This window comes from Bombus vancouverensis, chromosome 7 (genome assembly GCF_051014615.1).
Source record: "Bombus vancouverensis nearcticus chromosome 7, iyBomVanc1_principal, whole genome shotgun sequence".
Taxonomy (NCBI): domain Eukaryota; kingdom Metazoa; phylum Arthropoda; class Insecta; order Hymenoptera; family Apidae; genus Bombus; species Bombus vancouverensis.
In genome coordinates this window covers 14,221,568-14,243,352 of record NC_134917.1, presented here as the reverse complement: position 1 = coordinate 14,243,352, position 21,785 = coordinate 14,221,568, and the positions used below count along the sequence as shown (strand labels likewise).

The 21,785-nt window shown below is 45.4% G+C and overlaps 1 protein-coding gene across 2 annotated transcripts in view; it reads right to left on the bottom strand.

The window, feature by feature from the left end:
- Positions 1-18,347, bottom strand: part of kon (chondroitin sulfate proteoglycan 4-like protein) — a 32,377-nt gene extending 14,030 nt beyond the window's left edge. Inside the window, exons 1-4 of one of the 2 annotated variants that reach the window (XM_076619903.1) lie at positions 18,134-18,347; positions 13,890-14,633; positions 8,825-8,988; positions 3,854-4,085 (exon numbers count right to left, since the gene is read on the bottom strand). In XM_076619903.1, the coding sequence (XP_076476018.1) occupies positions 3,854-4,085; positions 8,825-8,988; positions 13,890-13,971 (478 nt within the window). In that variant the 5' untranslated portion in view covers positions 13,972-14,633; positions 18,134-18,347. Of the gene's footprint in view, positions 1-3,853; positions 4,086-8,824; positions 8,989-13,889; positions 14,634-17,566; positions 17,722-18,133 lie in introns of those variants that run through there. The other variant, XM_033332001.2, reaches the window with a different exon arrangement.
- Between the last annotated feature and the right edge of the window lie 3,438 nt (positions 18,348-21,785).

Below are 21,785 nucleotides of genomic sequence, written 5' to 3'. Positions count from 1 at the left end.
GTCCACGGGCCAAGGCAGTACAAGCACCGCGGATCATCACCAAGAAAACGCGATTCGGACGGGTTATCGGGGGGAGCCCAGTCTCCCAATTAGCTGCAAACATCTTTCACATTTGCACGGACCTCGCCTGCGTTTGGTGTTTTTGTGCACGTGATCGCGAATGAAACCTAAAATGAAATGAAATGAAATCTAAAACGCTCTACAGAGATTACAGGTACAAGGAGTTCCGCTTTACTCGGCGACTGGTAATTCGTATTCGTATTCATTTAAAGAAAGGGGAGTAGTTTTCGTCGCATCGTCGAAGAAAATAACGACGAGAGAGAAAGAGAGAGAGAGAGAGAGAGCGAGGGGGCGATAAAAAATATTCTGCAGTGGCTTTCATATGTATCGCGATATTTCGTCGCTGCGGAGACGGTGATATCGGAATGTTCGCAGATGAAAACGATTCGCCGTATTCGCGGTCGTGAAGCCGAGCGACCATAAAATAAATAATTTCCCCTGTCGCCACATTCAAGACTGTTCAATTTATTTGGACGTAACCGTGATCGAATGTTTCGCGATAGAACATTGACACCGACATCTCGGTATATACTTTTATTGATTTCCCGGTATCGGATGTATGTCTAGTGGGGAGTGTTCTCTATATTTTCGCGTAGCCACGGAAACGTCACTCGATAAACGAAATTCATGCTGAGAATTTTATTTTCAATGCTACCTGTATAACGGGAAGACCCGAATGAAAAGTTATTTTAATGTTTAGCCGTTTTATCGTCGTTGGCTTAATCCGCGGATAGTCGACAGAAGGAAGCATCCGAGTCTCGCAGTTAGATTAACAGTCTATACCGTTTTCATGCATATTTCAGCGAGATGGATGGAAAATGAAAAGTCGCCGCGATTCTAACTTTACGCCAACTCTTCTACGGTCTGGTCGCATAGAAGCGACTTCGTAGGATCGTTCCGACCTTTCTTCTTAAAATTGCGCACGAACACGAGAACTCTGTATACGAAAAACGAACGAACGAATAGTCCGAGACTGGCGCGACGTAGACGGTCTGTTCGCCATTTTCCTCGTTCTTTATTCCTCGACTCCGGGAATTTAACGGGGTTCGCGGGGTAGCAGGAATTAATAAGAGATCCTGGAGGGGTGGTGGGTACGGTTATGTCGTACCATGGGGTACAAATGAATTGTCATGAATATGTAAATTGAATTTCGAGCTGGTCGTCGAGCGTTGCACGAGATGCTCGAGGGAATAACGGCGGGGAACGAGCGTCACCGGTACACTCTCTGTTTGTACTGATCGTATTCAATTTGGAACGCGTCACCTCGGTCACCTTCCGATGAATTTTTGCTTTTTAACCAACCGGTCTCTATCGCTGTCACTGTGCTCTTGCGATCCAAGTTATTGCCGTTTTAGCTTGAGGCGAACCATACCGTTCATCCTTGCTCTGTGATTTAACCCGCGGAAATAGCTGCGAGAGATACGCAACAGAGATACCAGAGACAGAACTCGACCGCGCGGAAGTCTGGTGGAATTCGCGAGGAGCAAAATTCATAACATATATTTCTCGCTTGGATTGTTTCTCATCGGGTATAATCTTGTCGGAGCTACTTAGATATCATCTGGATGCCTAGATCCGAGTGAAAGGAGTAGCTTCTCATTCTCGAAACTGGCCTTTCTGTCGGTCAGCTGTACGCACCGTACACATCCAATTTACGATTTCACGATCCCGATTAACGGGTCGGCCATTCCGGTAAGCTTCGATAATTTCATCTTGTCGGGGAAGGAGATCGATGATCGATCCGTCAGCGACTAGAAATTAGGTTTAGAGAGTACGGCCAGTGTCGTGGTGTCCTACTATCAGAATATTCTCCGTGCTAATCTTGCTCAATGACCGTTGCTGATGGTGCGCACGTCAGTGATGGATGGAGTAAATATCCCCCATGACGTACACTAAATAATATTTCACTAGATCGATGTCGAAAGATACAGACTGGCTATTTGATATATGAGGCGAATCGCTGTTTTAATTGCTTACTCCGTTTCCCCCACGATTGCCTTATCGATTTGCTTCTGTATCGCTGTTTATCGTTAAACGATCGAGATCGAAATCGAAAGCTTTTATCAGTGAAACTTCGTTGCTACTAGCACGAAAAATACTAGAATCCTCTTGAAAAATTTTCGTATCTTTTTGTCCTTCGAATTCAACGACGAATAATAACTATTCGAGGATATTCCAGGCCACTCAAAGATACTCGAGAGAAAACGAAGAGAAATCCGTGAGTCGTGCGTTAATTTTTATAAAAAAAAAAAGAAAGAAAATAAAACCAGCGACTCTAACGATTGCTTTCGAGTGATTCATCCTGTATTTTTACTTATCTACGTAATCGTCGTTTGTCGTTTTCTCTTTTGCTTTCTGACTGGTACGATATATCAGCGACTTCACAATTAGTACAAGAGTAGAAGAATCGCGAAAACAGTTCGTAATCGAAAATTCCTGAGTGGAAATATTTTTCGCGGATTCGATCGTGCCACAAGAAATAATAAATAGAAACACTGGACTGCCGAATCGTGGGATTCGTTGCTTCCATTGTACGTAGAGCGAGAAAATCTCTGCAATAGAGTAGATATTTTGCCGCAACAAACGCAATACGAATATTTGAACCCAACTGGTTGTTGCCGGGCCGTGATCACGTAACACAAACCTCTGGTCGTCTCTGTATAATCCGTTTGCAGTTGCGAAAATATGAGTTTTTATACGAATGGCGTGTGGAATCGAAGTGGGGTTTGTCAAATCTAGTTCCACTCGACCGCGTCAATGAAATATTTTTCGTCGAACGTCCTTATATTGTTTTTCTATTTCAATTTCGGTCGCGACAGATTTTATCGTTGGGGTAGTAGTAAAAATCTATCAGTGAAAATCTTGGTTGAAGGTAGCCTCGTAGACGATACTCGTAAATTTTCACTCCGATAGATGTTAAAGGCTGTGTTGGCGATCGTTCAACCGAACAAAAGGAAACGAAATCGTAGTCTTGTTCGACTTAAGGAAGAAAACGGTTTAAGATATTTGTAACGCAACCGTATCTGTTGAAAGTAAAACACATTGAAACTCGAAGGTCATGTTCAGCATGCGTGTTCGAGATTCTCTATGAAGAAATCTCGTAGCTGTCTGCACGTGCGCGTACGAACGAATAATTCGGAAATGGACGTAATTCGCGCTGTAATGTACACGGCAATTTCGATGCGGAGAATACCGATATTACGATATTTCACGTTACTCCCAGTCGGAAACGGCTGGGCGAAGACTAACTTTTTTTCTGAAAAAAAATCTCTTAATCATTTTACACTACATATTAGTTTTTTTAAGAACTTCGTAAGAACGGTTCGTTTGCAATTCATCAAAAAGTTATTTTTGCAACAGCTCGGCATGCAGCATCTCTATAGGGATTACGCGTTAGAACTTACAACTTTGAAGATGAATATTTCCATTTCGCTAAGGCTGGGCTCTCTAAAGATTGAATCATGTATATTTATACGTCTGTATACATATATACAGATAATATGTTAAACAACGTATCGTTAAAATTTCAAAGAAATTGCAAGAAAGTCGCTGTACGTTACAAACATCTTAAACGAGAAACGTTAAATGCTGTGAAGTAATTGCACGGACTATCGCGGATTGGCTCGAGGAAAAAATATTTGTCTTCTCGATGTAACCATGAAACTTCATCAAAATCGATGCGCGGTAGCTGGTGCGGCCCTCGCGTTGGAAACGAGGCGTAAGTTAGTAAGCTAGTGCAGTCACGTGGCGCGACGATTTATCCGAGTGAGTCAAGCTTGCCGGTGCGCCTTACCTAGAAATAGCTCGTTAAAGTCACCCTGTCCCCCGATGAAGACTCCGTAGTGTATATTCAGTTCGAAGAAACGTCCTGGTAGAAGGGACTTGGTCGTATGTATCACGTCAATCTGTAGCGTGATATTCGCTTCTCGTCTCGTCAGGTTTACCTCGTGCCAGCTCAGATCGTTCAATGTCAATCCACGAGCACTGGCCATCTCGCTTTCACCTGCGCCTAAATTTATGTGAACCTGTGAAAAAAATCAAAAGAAACGATCTTCGTAAGTCGCTGGATTAAAGACAGACTGGATTACATGGACTTCGATGCTCGGCCAAAGTCGAACAACTTTCTTCCAAGGATAATTGCTCCTTGTTGGAAATTTGGATAAAGTGACGCATGGAAGGAGAATTATTCTTTCGATGGTGTACAATTTTGGTTTATGTATTCCTATTATCTCGGAAGAAACGCGACTGTGAAAAGAGTCAGATTTCTTGCGGTTAGCTCGTGCTAGTAATACTTTTTGAAATTTCTCCGACAAGCCGGGCCGAGAGAAACCCTTGGCGATTCAACGTCCCATTTTTCATCCTACTTTAACAAGAATCACATCCTCGGTTCATGCATGCGTAGTGTAAAAGGATACTCTAGAAACGTATTAAATATTGATCTTCCTCAGATTGCCATCTATTGCTCGTTTATCAGGCTCTACCTCTAACTAGATGGCACGTAATCGGATTTTCTGAAACCTGTGGGCGAGTTTTTGAAAAGCTGCGAAGAACACATACCCGAGAACATAATTCATAAAGAATAGCAAGGAAGGCAAACAGCTCACCGCATAATCCTTCCCTTATTTAGGAAACTTACTCGCGCCGACTCCTTGACTCCGGCATCTAAGTAAATTAGAATAAAAATTAGCATCTATTTACGTAACACTTGCTTCGTTTAAAATCTGCAAGGAACTGTCCGTCCGGTGAAAAAGGAAAGCGGCCACGATAATCCAGGTACCGGTTAAAAAGAAACGGTTGACATAGTAGTCTAGCTAGTGCATTTTATTAATCCAAAGCTCGACCCTTTTGCACAGGTACCCGGTACGACGCCACAAACGGGCAGGGATTACGCGAAGCTTTTTTTTCCGTTTTGCGGCATCTTGGGTCGACATTATGAGACTGGTTCGAGTAATGCATTATCGAGTTAGGATGGTACGGGACGCGCTTTGCCGTGGGACGACGCGGCAGCCTCTGATAAAGAGTCTTTAATCGCGACCTAAATCGACCGATCGAGACTTATAGCTACGTCTTCGATGTAACTGCCACGATCTCTTCGTCGTTGATCTTGAACAGGGGAACGAACCACCGAGACAGCCGTGGTAGAATCGTACCTTAATGAAAAGTCGATCGTTCGCAGAGGCGGGTAGAAATTACGAGGTTGCGCGATTGGCATCGAAGCCGATCGTAACACCGACGCTTCAGACGGTCTCTTCTCGTTCTGCGATCGATTCCGTAATAAAGGCGTGAGCTTTTGCGAGTTGCAAGTTCAGCCGGTAGTAGCGTGATGTCCGATGACTATGCAGGAACCCATTAATATGTATAAGCGCGAGAGACACGACACTTCGTTGAGTGTAAACGCGAATCTATACGTTTCGAAGGTCGAAGAGACGACCACGTCGGTGCATTATCGATGCAGCACCGGTGATTGGAAAGGGAACAATGACAAATATTCGACTGGTCGATTACAACCAGGAGAAAAAGGATGATATTTTTCTTCTTTCTCTCTCGCACATTCTGGCTACCGGACCGAATTCGGAATTGCGTGCTTCGGCGGACATCGAATCATTTCGACGGACTCTCGATACAAAGCAAACGATGCACGTTTGATTAAATTCATAGAGATTTTTCGTTCATTCGGTAAATATAAACGCTGTAACGCGCAATAGAATAAATTTTCATGCGAATTTAACGCGCTGCTGAAACAATCGGAAGTAAACGATACTTCTCGTCGATGAGCCCCAATTTCCGAATAATTGAATAACCGTGAAGATGGAAAAGATTTTAAACGAGTAAAACCACGAAACGAGAGCCGAGGCAGATCCGACAGCGTACCGAGGCATACAAGGCTGAAACGATTCCATTGCACTTTTTGCTCTCTCGCTTATCCCCCTTCTCATCCTCTTTAACGATCTTCTTAACAAATTTAATTAAGCTCAGACACCACCTACCCGTCTTCTCATGGTTCGACCTGTGGACTTAACCCTTCGCGAAATTAGATTCGCGCGGTTTTCACCTTGGATCCTAGCGCTCCACCGAGAAACGGCATTTTCCTCGTCCTCTAATGCACTTAGACGGTATTTCAACACTCTATCGCGATACTGGATTACCCTAGTCATCGTCTTAAGGTTGTCGCAAAAAGGCTCGGGTTCGACGATTTAAATTTCCTAGAAGACGGCCGACAGTTACGTTCACGCATTAACCACTGCGTAGTAGTATCGAAGAAGTCAGTTGCTCTGTAATTTTCTCTACGTTTCCGAAAGATTTAAGACGAATCCAGAAGGGAACTGCTTTCACGACGTTCTAGATTTTTAGCTGAATTATAGCAATTCGCATTTCCAGGGTCTCGCTCGGCCAGCTGAATAGGCTGATCGGTCTGCAATTTTCTAGATTTATTAGAGTTCGCGAAGGAACTGGCGCTTTCCTCGTTTTTCTTCCTTGCTGAATTAGATCGAATTAGAGTTTCGTTCGAGAATTTTTCCTCTCGTATTCGTATAATCGCGCGATACGGTACGATGGCAGTTAAATGCTCGCCGCGGACGTCAAGACTGTTTTGTCTGCCCGGTTGCTTATTGTTTGCGTCTCTTCCCTTTATGTAGCTTCTTAATTGAGAGTTACACGTTCGCAATTTCTAACGAAGATTCATCGTCGGTGAAACGTGGTTTGTGTTACGATCTCGTTTGCGTCTATCGATTCACGTTCGAACGCGTTTGCGAAGGATGAGAGACACGAAACGCGACTTTCGCTAATCGCGTTAACCCAAGTTAATGCCAGAATCGGTCTAAAACGTTCAATCAAGAACGATACGCGTCACCGATTCAAAGTTTGCAAATCCCCTCTCGCTAAAGAATATTAATGTCCCTTGTCTGAGGCCAGGTAACAATAACCGCTGACAGACGATTAATAGCCAGCGCTCTGTAAATGTTTCGGGCTTTCGCGTTTGTTTCTACTTATCAAGCGTTTGCATCGTATGAACGCGATCGCTGGATATAATATATTCGAATTAAACGTAACGAGCGTAGCTGGATTAACAACTGGTTCCTATTTATCGTTAGATAGTTGTACGCATTTTGTGGCGATGTTGCTCCAATTCGTCATACTTATAGCGATTCTTCTCACGGATTCATAATTTGTAACTACTCGCTCGACGACGATTACTATCTAAGAGCAAAGTGGTCCATCTGGGCACTGTCGTCCCACGTGCATCGTTGTTCCTCGTAATGCAACCTGCTACGTTCGTTGGAGTCGTTTAATTCCTCAGCAACGAGCATTCGTTTCGGGCCGACGTCGCGGCGTCACCGGCGATCGTTAATAACCGTGCACGTTCATACGAGCACCGAGAACTCGTGGTTGAATCCTTAACGATCGGCACGCTTCAACGTGTTACAGCAAAATCATCCGGAAGCAAACAAACATAAAAGTTTCCGACGAAACCCACGACGGCACAAATTATGACGTATAATCGCGACCCGACATAATTGAACGAAACGATCTCGTGTTCCTCCATACTTTTTCGTTAGACCGTGCGATATAGAACGCTGGTATTTTTTTTCTTTGCTAAGTTAAAACGTAACGATTCGCGTTACAAATTTCGCTGCCGATCGCGTTTTAACGACAACCATGGAAGAACAGTTTTCACGATTATTTGCAAATAGAAATTTTCACGGCAGTTTACAGAGGATGTTGCTTTGAAATAAATTACAATATTTTATTTCATGTGGCGTGCGCGTGAAAGTTAAATCCCGGCGTGTCATATTTAATTCAGTTAAAAATAGTCGCCGGCCCGCGAGCCGCTATTGTATTTTTGAGACACGCGACGAAAATTGTTTGTCTCGTGAAACGGCGATCGATGGGTTGTAATGTCGTATTGTTTATTTCACCTGGTATAAAGAGATCATTCCGATACAGTAGTTACGCGATGGATTATTAACTACAACAAAATCGTGTCGTAACGGTATGTATTTTATATCAAAGTTTACGCTGAAACTCATTATTGGCTTGGCGCGTTTCATGCCCGGCTGATTCAGAGAGAACTTAATGCCCTGGAATTGATTTAAACAAAGTCAAAGGAAGGCGTTAACTTTGCTCGAGAGTGAATTTTACGAACGCTTTTTACGTAATGGGAAAGGGAAAGGGAGAGAAAAATAGGCAAAGAGTAGAAAAAAGATGGTTGTTTTCTTCTTTCGTCGATAAATGTTATTCTGCCATGAGATGCATCGATCTGCCCTGTTTCTCCCCCTTTTAACCGTTGCTCGTGCTCCTCACGAGCAACGGCGTACATAAATAAGATGTTTTTACTTGCGGAGTTTTAATGGTTCGAATAAAACGGGGCAACGATGCGACGTTAAAATCACGGTTTTTATCGAAGTTATAAAACCAACCGGCAAAACGTCATCGTTGGACGTGTGCATGAAAATCGTATTTCACCATTCGCATTTTTTATGGCGGTCGCGGTGTAGTGTTTTAGCTCTATGCGTTTCCCCTTCTCTTTTTTTCATCCCTTTCTCTATGTATCAAAGCGAGCCTAATTTCTTAGCTCGGTTGTAGAAAGATAGAGAGTCAAAGAGAAAGAGAGAAAGAGAGACAGAGGAAAGGGGGACAGGAAGAGAGGGACGTAAGTCTGACTGTCGCGTCGGACTGTAGCACGTGCGGTTGGTTAACGACGAGCGACCACGGAGCTCCAAACAGAAAGCCTATTAATAGAAGTAAGCATTGAGGGCAAACGAACCTTCAATCTGCCGGCTTCGAGTTTGATCAGGCAGTAATCCGTCTTGCCAGCGGCCAATAGCAGCATAGCGTCCGCGAGATGAGTTCGAAACCGGAAGCTGATGTCAGTCGCACCCTTAGCTTCTTGTACCGGAAGATGAATGTAGCTCGCACCATAAAATGACACTGTAATAAATTTGAAAAATTTATTGTTCCTTCCGGGTGGCAATCGTTCAGCTATCGATGCGTGAAATATGAATGTATAGTATATGTTTGCTCGTTCCTTTGTACTAAGTTACTCGGAAGGTGTATACGCTTTGAACACGTTCATAGGCATACACGTTTCTACTTAAAATAAGCTACAAAACGTAGAGCGTATTTTTACAGACGCATGAACGTACAGTTTAGTTTCTTAAAATCGTTCCTTAAAAGGATAGGATTTAAAAGAGGAAAACGACACGATAAAACGGAAATATAGTCGTATCGGGTTTGTTATAAACAGTGGTAGGTAATCTCGTTGTTGCTATGAAAGTTTCAGTTCGAATAAAAAATAAGGTAGGTTTGGAGAATCGGATCGTGCGTCGTTAGAAGTTAAGGTCGTTTAAATGACATGGGAGTTATCGAGGTCGTTTCATTGGCGGTCAAGGTCATCTCGGATCACGACAATGTATAGCGATCGATCGACGAACCAATAGAATCTGTGAAACAATTCGATACCCTTGTTTACGCATATTTTCCGTTCCCTTAATTTCGCTGGGGATGAGTTCTACGAATCGGTACAAACATTGCAAATAAACGGAAACTTTAGAAATTGTTGATTATTCCTTTTCTGCGTTTCGTGGAGGAACGCACGCGTTGTTTGAACGCTTTTCCATTTTATCGATAAAAATGTTCGTTTTGAACGCGTCGCTTTATATCGTAGATGTTTAAGCGATTTAATTCCTCGAACAATCAAATTGAATTTGATATTCGATTTTGTCGAACTACGGTATGTTTCAACGTTTTAATTTTCGCCTGTTTGTTCCGTACATATCATTCGTATAAAAATCTCATACACGTCGAAACGTTATTAAAACCTTGATAAATAATTTATGTCGAGGAATGTGATTAGACGCGTAATGGGTGCTTTCTAGAAAATTCTGTATATATGGCACAGTTCGGGAAATCCTTTTCACTCGGTACAGTAAGTAATAATTCCAGTGTAGATTTCTATGCGATAATTGATCGCTCTTAATAACGTTAAAGCCTGCTTATAAACTATTTATCATTTATATCGTGAATAAAAGGATCGTGTAATTTTTACCGACGTAAAATATTCAGCTGCTGCGCGTTTGCAGCCGTATAAAAATGGATTTTTACCTGTTTAATTCACGTTGCTGCGGTGAAGCCTCGCAAAATACGGGGAATTTTACGGAAATCGAAACAACTGCGAAAGGAGGACTATAGCCGTGGCAAATAAACGACCGATGCCGCGCCACGACGGAGCAAAATTTATTTGACGTCGTCGATCGTTATGATTTCATATTTTCCATCATTCGATGTACTTCGATTGTGTCGAACACGGAGAAAGAGGACAACGTAATGAAGAGAAGAAGGAGGGATAAAAGAGAAGAAAGAAAATACAGTAGGCGATTGAAAAGGTTGGCAAGACCGATGAATGAACGACTTCAACTCCTTTAAACGACCGTTGAAGGAGAGATCTCGTATCTAGCTGTATACCGAGAAATCGGACGTCCTCTTACACCGAACGTTGAGACTTGTAAAGAGTTTATTTCCCAGTGGCGTGTAAATGATCTAAGAAAGCGGTCGAGTACGTAGAATAACCGCACGGGTCATTAACTACGTAGGATCCTCTTTTTCTCTTTCTTCGGGGCCGTTCTTTCATCTCTGTTTCTTTCTCTTCGCTTTTCTTTTTCTATCATCGTCGAACAGCGCATAAAAGCATTAACGTCGACCGCGAATCGTTTTCATCGATTTCGGGTTACCGTGTAGATCGTAATATTGTTATTCGCGCATAGACTACTCCTGTAGCTTCGTATCGCGGTTGAATGTAGTTTGGTTGGCGATGGCAGAGTTCAGCGACGATACCGTACGACGCTAACGCGTACCCGTTAACCAGAATCCGTGGATTTTTACGCACAGGGTTTATTGTTCTCACGGTTCGAATTTATCGGCGCAAGGCACAACCTAGAAATAAACGAGGTCGAGATCCTTATCCAATTGCAAGCAGATTTTCTCTTATCGGAAATGTTGATCGATCGCTAATTACCAAGATAATAGGGCAGAGAAATGGCGCAAAGTCAGTCGCTTGGGGGTAGCGTTTCTGCAAGCTAACCCCAGGTCTGACCAATAAACGTCATTCTTAGCTGATACTTGACGTCGGACGTGTTCATGGAATCGAAGCCGAACTCGGCTTTGTCTCTTCGTAACTCGCGTATTACGAATGGTAAAGCATCGAGCGGCTGCCGCATCGTATTCGTCTTCTTTTCGGTAAAGTAATCCCACGTTGAATTCGAGACGAGACAAGATGAGACAAGTACACGGTACATAGTCGCGTGGTAGATGCGTCCCGTCGGTGGAATTGGTTTTACTCGGCGATGCACCTGTCGGTTCGAACTTTCCAACGAACAGCTATAGCAGTCTATAAAGCACAGATGAGCTGGATAAACGGCAAGGTGACTACGACGATATTGTTCTTGTATCGCGATTCCGTTTTTGTCGCGTCGACGGATTCCGGTTTTCAATGGAGCGCGTGAAATGCGTTGGATTAAGATGCCACGTTTCACGATACTCGCGATTTTCCGCGAATCGACGCGCGAAATTTCCGCATGCCGCACTGAATAGAGATTTCGGCTTTTCAACGATGATTGGCCGTTAAACGGCCAGTCGTATTTAATTAACAAAATCTGTCGATACGCTCCTTTCGACTGAGAAAGCGTCGACTGCTCGAAAAACGGACGCTTTCGGATCGCGGGCCGAGCGTCGACGTAGCATTAATTTCCCAGCAAAATGATGGATTAGTGAAATGGAACGCGAGATAAACGGGAAATTGATTAAACTCGTGTTGCTATTGCTATTTCCATCATGGTATTTCGATGTTCGGCTAGATTGCCCTCGACGTTCGGCTATTACAGAAATACGTAGCCGAGGATCAAGAATGGTTTCTGTAAAATCGATAGCGATAAATTTCGTTTTCGACTCAGTTACAACGAAAAATAGCAGGTAATTGTTTTTCAAGCTTCGGCTAAAAGTTTCTACCTCATATAATTCGATCGTTGGCGTTCGCAATATCCGCTAAACGATGGATTAGCCGGTTAAATGAAAAACTGATTACACCTTGTTGGTCGATGGGCAAACTTCTAGCTATCCTTTCTTCGTTTCTTCCTCGTATCCTTTCGCTAAAATTTAATACCCGATCAAAGTCACGAAGTGAGTAGATGAAGCACAGTTTACGTAAAACTGATAACCCTCGCGGATGTTGGCGGTTATACGCAAATCCGATGCGCGCCGCGTCCTTCTCCAGGCAACGTTATTTTAGATGAAAGGTTTCGAAAATCTGTTAATCGGTCAAGTTCGTACTTTGTTCGTCGAATGATCGGCGCGTATGCTCTATACGAGGATTAATTGAAGCTTTATCGGTGCATCGATGATCGGTTAGTGATGCGTAGCCTCGAATAAAGAGATGGATACGGTGGCTAGTTCCGTTTTTTTACGCGCTCCATCAAAGTCGTGTCAAGATGAAAAATCGCGATTCCGCGTTTTCAATTCGATCGTCGTTTCTTCTTTCCCTCTCTCGCCGCTAAAATTAAATCTCCCGAAAGGTTCGTTGTCTCTGTGTATCGAATCGTTAACTATAAATCGTTGAAAAGGAAATAGAACGAAAAGACCACGCCATACGGATAAACAGCGGCCACTGAAGGTAGTTTCATCCACTTAAATCCTTTTTCTATTTATAACGAACGTAAATAGGCCCATGTTGTTTTGATAAAATAAAGAAAGTGCAATGACGCGCTGTGTGTATAACTGGATTTCGAAAAACATAGACTTGGGTTAGGTTGGTTCTTTCGGCCACAGAACGTAAATAAGTCGATATCGATCTGATGGTGTTCATGTGTCGTTAAGTGGGCGGTAGCCATAAATAGGTAAGAACACGAGACGAAAATCACTGAATCACGGACTGTATCGTGGCAATTAGAGACGATCGAAACCGCGGCTGCAGATATCATACTTTGGTATTTCATCTGCGTCACCGTGAACCGAGCGAACCACATCTCATATTATTACGTTATTTCTCTTTGCTATAATTTTCGCGAAACGAAACGGAGCAAACTAATTTTGTAATTAATATTTGCAATTAACCGTTCCATATTTGCTGTTTCGTTTACTTTGTCATCCAATAACAGGAAAATATTTTTTAGTTCTGACGCGATTGATGACTCTAATTAAAAACGGCCAGAGATTCCGTACGGAGTGATACTCCGTCGTCGCTGTTCATTTGCTTCTTTCTCGATACTTTCGGTCAACAGTTTCTGAATTACTGTCAAAATGGAAATTTCTCTCGCGATATTATCCGCGAGAGAATAATTGGATCCTTGAAAATTCATTTTTACGCGCGTAAAGCCTCACGGTGCACTTTTTCTTTTCGCGTTCCTTTTTCCGTTGTATCGCAATTGTATCGTTGAAATTTTTGCGTCCGTTCGAAAGAAACGAGCAAACGTTCGACGAAAAATTATCGTTAAAAGGATACACGCGAGCTTCGTCGATCCAGGAATCGTTGGAAAATAAGAACCGTTGGATCGACTGATCGTAGAACGAGCAAGCCGTATCCCCGTGTTTACGACTGGCGCGTTTTCGTTGGTTATTAAAAGCGCAGTGGTAGATCGTTGGACCATTGAAAAAGAGGTCGGTATCGGTGATATAAGTACATTCGCGGCGGCCACTCGTTTCGCTGACCATAAAAGTTAATCTCTGTCGATGTTTGCCGGTTTTCCATCGTGCATCCCTGGATTTACGATCGCGCGATGTTAACAGCCGAAAGCAAAGCTCGCGTTTCTTTCGTCACCGTCCAAGTGACGTCTATACATTACCTTTTTCATCTGTTTGGCAATAACCCAAAAGAGAGGCCGTTACTGCTAAGAACATTAGCAGCTCCATGTCGTTGAGAAACATTAGGCTCCTTCCTGGACGTTTCCTTTTATATCCTTTCTCCTTTCCTGCTTTCTCGTTTTTTCTCGATTGGAATCTGGAGACTGCACTATTTCCTCCGGTTCGTTTCGCTCGCGAAAAGGAAAGAAAGTCTGCGTACGCTTGCGAAACAACCCGACCGGGGATATCGCCACTTAAGGGATATCGGAGCCGCGTGACGAGAATTACGACAGACTATTTACAGGCCGGTTAAGACTCGGCCGTACTCTTTCCATCCATTTGGGAGCGTCGATCGTCACGCGCAGTCACGCCGCTCGAATCACCACCGTTTCCCGTATCGTTCTCGCGTCAACGTTGATTCGCCGATGTCGACGTCGACGAGGCAAGCGGCGACGTTCCGTTTGTTGGCAATGGTCGCGCGCTTTAGTCAACGTTCACCGGTCACTCGCCTCTATTTTCGTATACGAATCAAAAGGCACAACCGTCAGGCCGAAACAACACGGAAACGGTGATCGGCGTAGCTCGTTTCGTATAAAAGTGTAAAATCGAACGGTGTTGTTGCGAGTATCGGTTCGACCACGTTCCGCTCGCTTCTGGCTGCGTTCTACCCTTTGACGTCGTTCTGGCTGGCATCGTGCACGTACACTCTTCGTTTCCTTTTCCTGCGCCGGCGAATCCGTTCGTTTCTAAAAGGATACCGGGTCACGGCTATAGAACGACACCTACGTTCGCTTAGCCACGATTTAATCAGCCGAACGGTTTTCAGATTACGCGACGTCTATCGTATACTCCGGCTGACTCTATTCACCGACCACTCGTTTTACTCGCGAGACGCTCTTACGGTTAAAGCTGTTCTTCTTGCTCGAGAAAGGATACCGTGCGGTCCGCGTTTGCCTCTTTTAACGAGACTCGTTTCGCTAGATCTGATCGGGATTCTACTTCTTTCTCGAAAGACGTTCATTCGCGGCAAACGTCTCATAAAAGAGACGAAACATTGAAACTTTTACCGTGATGTTCGTGTTCGCCGAACCGTCTAATTCATCGTCGTCAGGACGGTCACGTCCGCGTGTTTCTTCGTGTAGAGACGACACGATCGCGACTGGAATTTCATCTTCCGGAGAAGAATCCGCTCGCGTCCGACGATGTTTTGCGACTTTTATTTCTCAATTGGTAGTGATGTATCTTCGTGTGAAAAGGTTTTGAGTACACGATGCTGAAATTATAAACCGGAGCTCTTATTCTACCGCTCGAAGAGCTTGTTCTGATTTTTCGCTGGTTTATTTGCTTCTGGGACCCGTCGAGCATTTAAATCCGTTGAAAAAGCTCGGAGCTTCCCCTTGACGACGATAACCTCGAACGCGAGCGGATTTTTAGCGGTCGATCGATTCGAATTGCATCGGAACGGAGAAGAAGAGTTTTGCCACCTGGCAATCTAAACATTTAAACAAGCTAGTTAATCCGGCACTTGCCACCCTCTTCTCCACGCTCTCTTTGTCCCTCTCTCTTTCGCGGCGTTTCCCCGTTTTTCTTTCGTCGTGATTCGGTTTGCTTTCACGCTGTGAAGAGTCTCTCGCTAGACGCGCCAAGCGAAGGAAGAAAGCGCCGGTCGGACCGGTGTTCGATCCTGGCGCGGTTGCGTTTTCGTTTCTACGAATCTCATTTACAGTGACCGATATTCGGAACGGTCGATGATTCTCGAGTGGCGGAAAAAGAAAGAAAGAAAAAAAAAAAAATAAATAAATGGGCAAGTTGGATCGACGTAGCACCCGGGCCATATTTTTCTCACCCCTAGCCCTCCCCCGAATCGTTCTCCCCGATGGTTCGTTCCGACACAACGCCCGACGCCAGAACAAAAATAAAAAAATAAAAAAGCGCGTAGTTTGGCATTTCTATTCAACGAGAAAGGGTAGAGTACGACGGGAAACCATCGACCCTCTGTGCTCGTCCCTCTGTCCCACGGTTACCGATATTCATTCCCGCGCGATCGAACGACACCGGGAACACGCGCAAGGCCGCGGATCCAATTCACGAAATACCCAGAGAATCTGCTGCTGTCTGTTCTGACCACGAGTCGAACAATCGTCCGCGTTTCCATGGAAAAATTCCCTCTTCCTCGACCTTGCTCTCCGTGAATATAAATATTTCACGGGATGGAAAATGGAGGAGGCTACCAGCTATATCTCACTGCGGAACGAGATCATTGCCGATTTTGCGGAGTCTATCTATCCTCTTTACGCCACGGAGATAAACGTTTGCCGGAGAGCCTTAAACCGAGATAAGGAAATGTACGCGATATCTTCGAAAACTCGTAAAGTCCGTGGATTTCCATAATGCAAACTTGCCCGATGTATATGCGCGTATAGTATGCATACGCGTATACACGGCCGTCTGTACATGCTCGTCCGTATCTTTTTTCTTTCTCGCGGAAGAACTGCACCATCAAACCGAGTTCCGATATCGGAGAACCGGTAATGTTTACAACGTATTTACGATTGCTCGCCGCCACCCAAGGGTTTCGTACCAGGGAGAAAGAGAAAACGCCGCTATCGATACTACGCTCTGCTTTCGTCTAATGTAACAAGCTTTCGAACAATACGCTTGTTCGTATACCGCCAGCCACTTGGCCTCTCCGATGAAAAGATAGTCTCTGTTTTACCTCTTTCTATCCTGGTCTTCGAGGAAGCAGACAGCGTGGAGCAGTCGATGATTGTGTCCGCCGCGTCGCGTAATCGATCATGATGTTACGTTTAATCCAACTCTTACGAACTACCGGCGGCGTGCAAGTTTAATGTCAGACCGTTCAAAGAAATGGGAAGAAAGGAGAAACGGTTCGACGTCGTAATATAAATGTACTCTTTTTCCAACGAGTTATCACCTGCGGGCATTTTGCTACGCGAGAAGACTCGCGTAAGTAAACGTTGAAACCGCGCGAGCTTGGAGAAAACCGTTGAATTACGATTTCGCAGACGATCAACGTTCAACCTTTGTTCGATGAAATGCCTACGAGGTACGATTCTCATTTACGGAGCCGGTCTCGTTCCGCTCTCTCTTGTGGATCGTGATATTCGAGGAAAGTCGTCGCGAGCGTAAATCATAGCGACGTAAATATTGGTTTCGTTCCATCTTCGCGCGCAGGCGAATATATGTATTATACTTGGAGGCGGATTTTTTCCCGTAAAACGATTCACGAACATTCGTCTGGCTTTGGTCGGAACGGAGACAAACATCGGTCGATCTCGCCGATTCTTTTTTCATCGTGGTGAATTCGCGATTGCCTCGCAACTGGTTGTTCGACCCGTCGATTCGCGTACGAACGTGCATCGAATCGCGAATTCGTGCGGAGAGCCATGGGAACGAACGCGACTCCGCCAGGACGTCGTATTCCCCGTTTTCGTGCCGGCTCTATCGAATCTCTTCGCTGTCGCGTTCGCGAAACAGATACGCACGGACGTCGGGTGGACGTGGATCCTTTCGGCGAAGCACGCACTCGAAATCCATACGACGGACAAGAGACACGCGTGCACGCACGCGGCAACTCTGGCGGAAGAGAAGTGGCAGCGGAGACCGCTCGGTTCGCGCGTACCAACGCGCTACCAACAAAAAAGAAATTATACAGCACCTCGAGGAGCTGGACCGAAATTTGCATCCGCGAACAGTGACTGGCGCTCGTATATCCTACTCGGTTGGCGAGAAAGTCCGTGGACCCGTGTAATGGCTCACGTACGTGAACCCGAGCACGCGGCTGAAATTTAAACCGTCACTACCACCAGCATCCCTGGTATCACTGCCGCCGCCGCCGCCACCACCACTATCATCATCACTACTACCACCACCACCACCACCACCACCACCACCACCACCACTAGAAACACTACCACCACCGTGTCCAGTATCGCGGCATGCAATATCACTACCCACCCTTCGCCTTTCACAGTGTCGCGAAAGCAAGAGAGAGAGAAAGAAAGAGAGAGAGAGAGAGAGAGAGAGAGAGAGAGAGGAACACAGAGAGACGGTACAGGCAAGCAAAGATTCGGAGGAGACAGGTTGACTAGCCCAGACCGGCGTCGATGTTCGTACGATTGTAGAATTCACGCAGAGGATCGAGCTTCGTACATTGCGGTGACGTGGAGTTTCGATGTTTCGATCGTTTCTCTTCCGAATGTTCCGGTTGTTGTCGGGATTTTACCGTATTGGTCGCGACAGTTTCGTTGGATATACCGAAACGCCAGCAAGCGTCCTCGTAGCTCCGTTTTCACTCGCAGCCGTAGCACGCACCGTACCGACCGAAGGGAGGCAACGAGCGTGCGTCCGACCGACCAACGGAGGAACAGAGAGGGTTGCAAGTGAGACGAATCGAGAGAAGAGCAGCGTGCTTCGACCGGGCGTTCCTCGGTCCTCCTCTGCCGCACGACGACTGAATCTTCGGGGTGGACTGGGGAGGCTGCGCGCAGGGTCGGCCCCGCTCGTTCCGGCACCCCGGCTCTCCTTTCCTTCTCTCTCTTTCTCCCTTCTTCCTTCTCAACCTTCTCAGTCGCGTCTGCTTGACATTTCCTCCTCCCGAGCGATAGGTATTCGATCCCTTCTGTCGCGAATTTTTAAGCAATTTGCTTAACGATACACGAAGATCCGGCATTAACGCGACTTTGAGAGCGTCGCCAGGAATTTTAGATGCGTTGACGAATTTGGCAATGTTAAAGGACCGTACTGCTCGGAAAGTATCGCAGACCTGAAAGGTAGATCTTTCGCACGTTACCGTACAAAGATACCGCAACGTAGGCACGTCGAATTTACCTTAAAATTGTTACTGTTTTGTTGGTTCGCGCCAACCTTTCGACATTCCAAGTATTTTTTCCCAAATGAAGAGGTTACTCGAGTCTTTGAAATTTGTAAGTCCTGAAATTAATTCTATAGAATGGAATTCGCAGCTACGCGAGATTTATCGCATATTGGAATCGAGTCGAGCTCCGCCTCTACCCTCTTTGCCTCTCTTCCACCAATTTTTCGCTTCTTCTTCGTTCTTTTTCTCCTTCCCTCTTTATTTTCTTACGTGTCTCATTTTCCCGCATCGTTCTCATCTTTTTCTTCTTGCTTGTGTCGTTACGTTTCTCTCTTTGCTTCCTTTTCCCGTTCTTCCTCTTGTTTCCTGGTTTTCTCTCAATTTCTTCATTCCCCGTTCTTCTCTTTTCCTCGTTCGTTTTTCTTTCCCTCGTTCATCTCCCTGTCTCGTCTCTTTCTCCATCTACCACTTTCCTAGTAGATAGCGACGATGGTGGTAGGAGGAGGGTTGGAGGTAGCGGCGGTGGCAAGCCGAACTACGAGGTAGATAGGGATGCTGCTAACTTTTAGGATTTCTCTTTGTAGAAAGACGCGTTTATCTCGGGTTCAAAGGCAGCTGGAATTTTTAGCCGCGTTACACCCGAATACCGGCGGTACTTTTTTCTGAAAAGATCGTCCATGAATTTCTACTATTTCAAAATTTATGCCGTTTTCCTCCTCCGGCCCGAAGATTAATAGTCGAAGAGCGAGTCGGAAAGAAAGGGACACAGGCGACGACGACGATCTGCGTTCACTTGGCGACGTGCATCCACGTTTTTTCCAATTACATTTACCTATTCCCTTTGACTCGCGCCACGGAACAATCGTGGTTCCTTTTTATTTTCTCTTTTACTCAACGCGGTGGTTAATCGTACTCTCCGCGGGCATTTAACGATAACGGACACGGTTCGAATGGAAAGAGAGTGGCTAAGAGAGAAAGACGGAAATCGGCGAAGCTGTACTTGTCGAAAGTTGTCCAATGATATTTTTCTGACTCGATAGCAGAGTCTCGATTTAAGGGTGCGGGGGGGGCTAAGACGTAAAAGACATGGAATAAATCAAATTGCCATCGCTTTTGGATCGCGAGATAATTCGACGATTACCAGGGCTAAGAAGGCCACGAATTTCGAGACTCGCACTCGGCGTGACTTTACGAGTGTACGAAGTAACGCGGAGGGAAATTTTTGTAAGACCAGAGCGAGCTACCGAGATGATGCTCGTTTGCGTTCTCAAGAGGGCCGTTTCCGTTCTCTCGAGTGCTTATCTTCACGAATCGCGCACGTACGGCAATTTCAGGCAAATTGTTTGTAGCGAATCGTCTGCGGGTTCAAACGAGCCTATTATACTGCTCGAAATGCGTTTATCCGTTTCTCTTCGCGATCATATTCCGCCGAATCGAATTCTTCGAGTTGCGAGATCGCTCTGTCGTAAAATAGAGGTTGCTAGTACCCTCTCCCCGTCTCCTTCCGTAGCATCTACACGTTTCACGAATCGTTACATACTCCTGTAATACGATATCGGTAAATTACACGGAACATTCGCGAACGTGTGCCCTCGTTAAAAATTCGGTCGAATGGCAATCGTAACTCGTAAAGCGTAAATGTTTTCAAAATGCAAGCCGTTGGAAGCTGCATTTATTGCGTATCTATTGGTACATCGATCGATGGAATTTCGTCGTATTTCCGTATGAATCACGGCCGTGCAGCAAATACATTGACAATACGCCGGATCGTTCGTGGCATTTCAAATATTCATCTCTCGACACGCAGATTGAAAGTACGAGTATAGTTGCACGACGGCTTGTTTTTCGGAAAATTAACGAGCGCTATTAAATGCGTTCCGGGGTAGTTGTAGCGAGCCGTAATTAACACATCGCGTATGAAACAAAGCGATTTGCAAATATTTGGCAATTTCGAATATGACCGAGCCACGTTCGTGCCTATAACATGCTACTCGGGCGTGACACGGCCACGTGGCTGAAAATCTGCACATCCGCAGGCATAGCTTACGACGTTCGTCACGCGTCTACCGATTTCTCGTGTCGATACTCTTTGCTTTTCTCACGACTCGCAGCGAGCAAGTATCGACTGGTCTTCTTCGCGAAACTTTCGTCGCGCAAACAGATCTCCTTATGTTGTCAGCGAAGTACATAACGGGTTGATTTATATACCGAGCTTCTCCGCCTAGTTTCTTGCTATACGGAAGAACAGATATTTTCGTTCTCTCATTCTGAAATTGACTCGCCCCGGGGGATGCATCGTCTCGAACAAGGCAATACAAACCGATGCACCGAACACGGAATACGTTCCGCGATGCGATACGACTTCGGCGCGCCCGCGTCGCGCCACGCCGAGCTTGTCGCAACTCTTCTTATTTCATGGCGCAACGGTTCTTTCGTTGCTCCGTTTTATCTATTTTATACGATTCTAGTTGCGTTTAACGCGACGACCCGCTTGCGAATTCCAACCTGACTTCCACCCCTCGGCCAACGTTCGGTTTTTCGCTGTTAAACGTCATTGCAATTTCCACCCGAAACCAATCTGCCCGAAAGCGGTCTCTTGCATTCGAATCGAAGAAATTATCGAGCGCGTTCCGCACCTTTGAAGTAATACGCTCGGTCGAGCGCGCGCGGACGTCGTCGAAGAGTGTCTCGCTGTGTTTTTTGCTCGGGCTGAACGCCCGCTACTTTTTCTTTCGTCTCGTCGCTCGGTTTTCTCTTGTTGCACCGGCAATGATCGCGAAGATTCCAACGTCTCCAAGTGCAAACACTTGGTCCAGGATGATGCTAATGCGATTCCCCGTTCGTCGGACCGAGTCTTTTGGCAACTTTAATGCCGGCGTAAACATATCCGCGTGGGACGTACGCGTGTGCGGCATCGCCGACACTTGCGACCGGTTTGTACGTCGACCTCACGTCCAAAGAAAGGAAGAGTTTATAAATATTTCGCGGTTTCGCAGCGCGACCCTCGGCTCCGCGCGTTACAAAGTAATGTCTGGAGAAGTCCGGTCGGACGCACGAACTA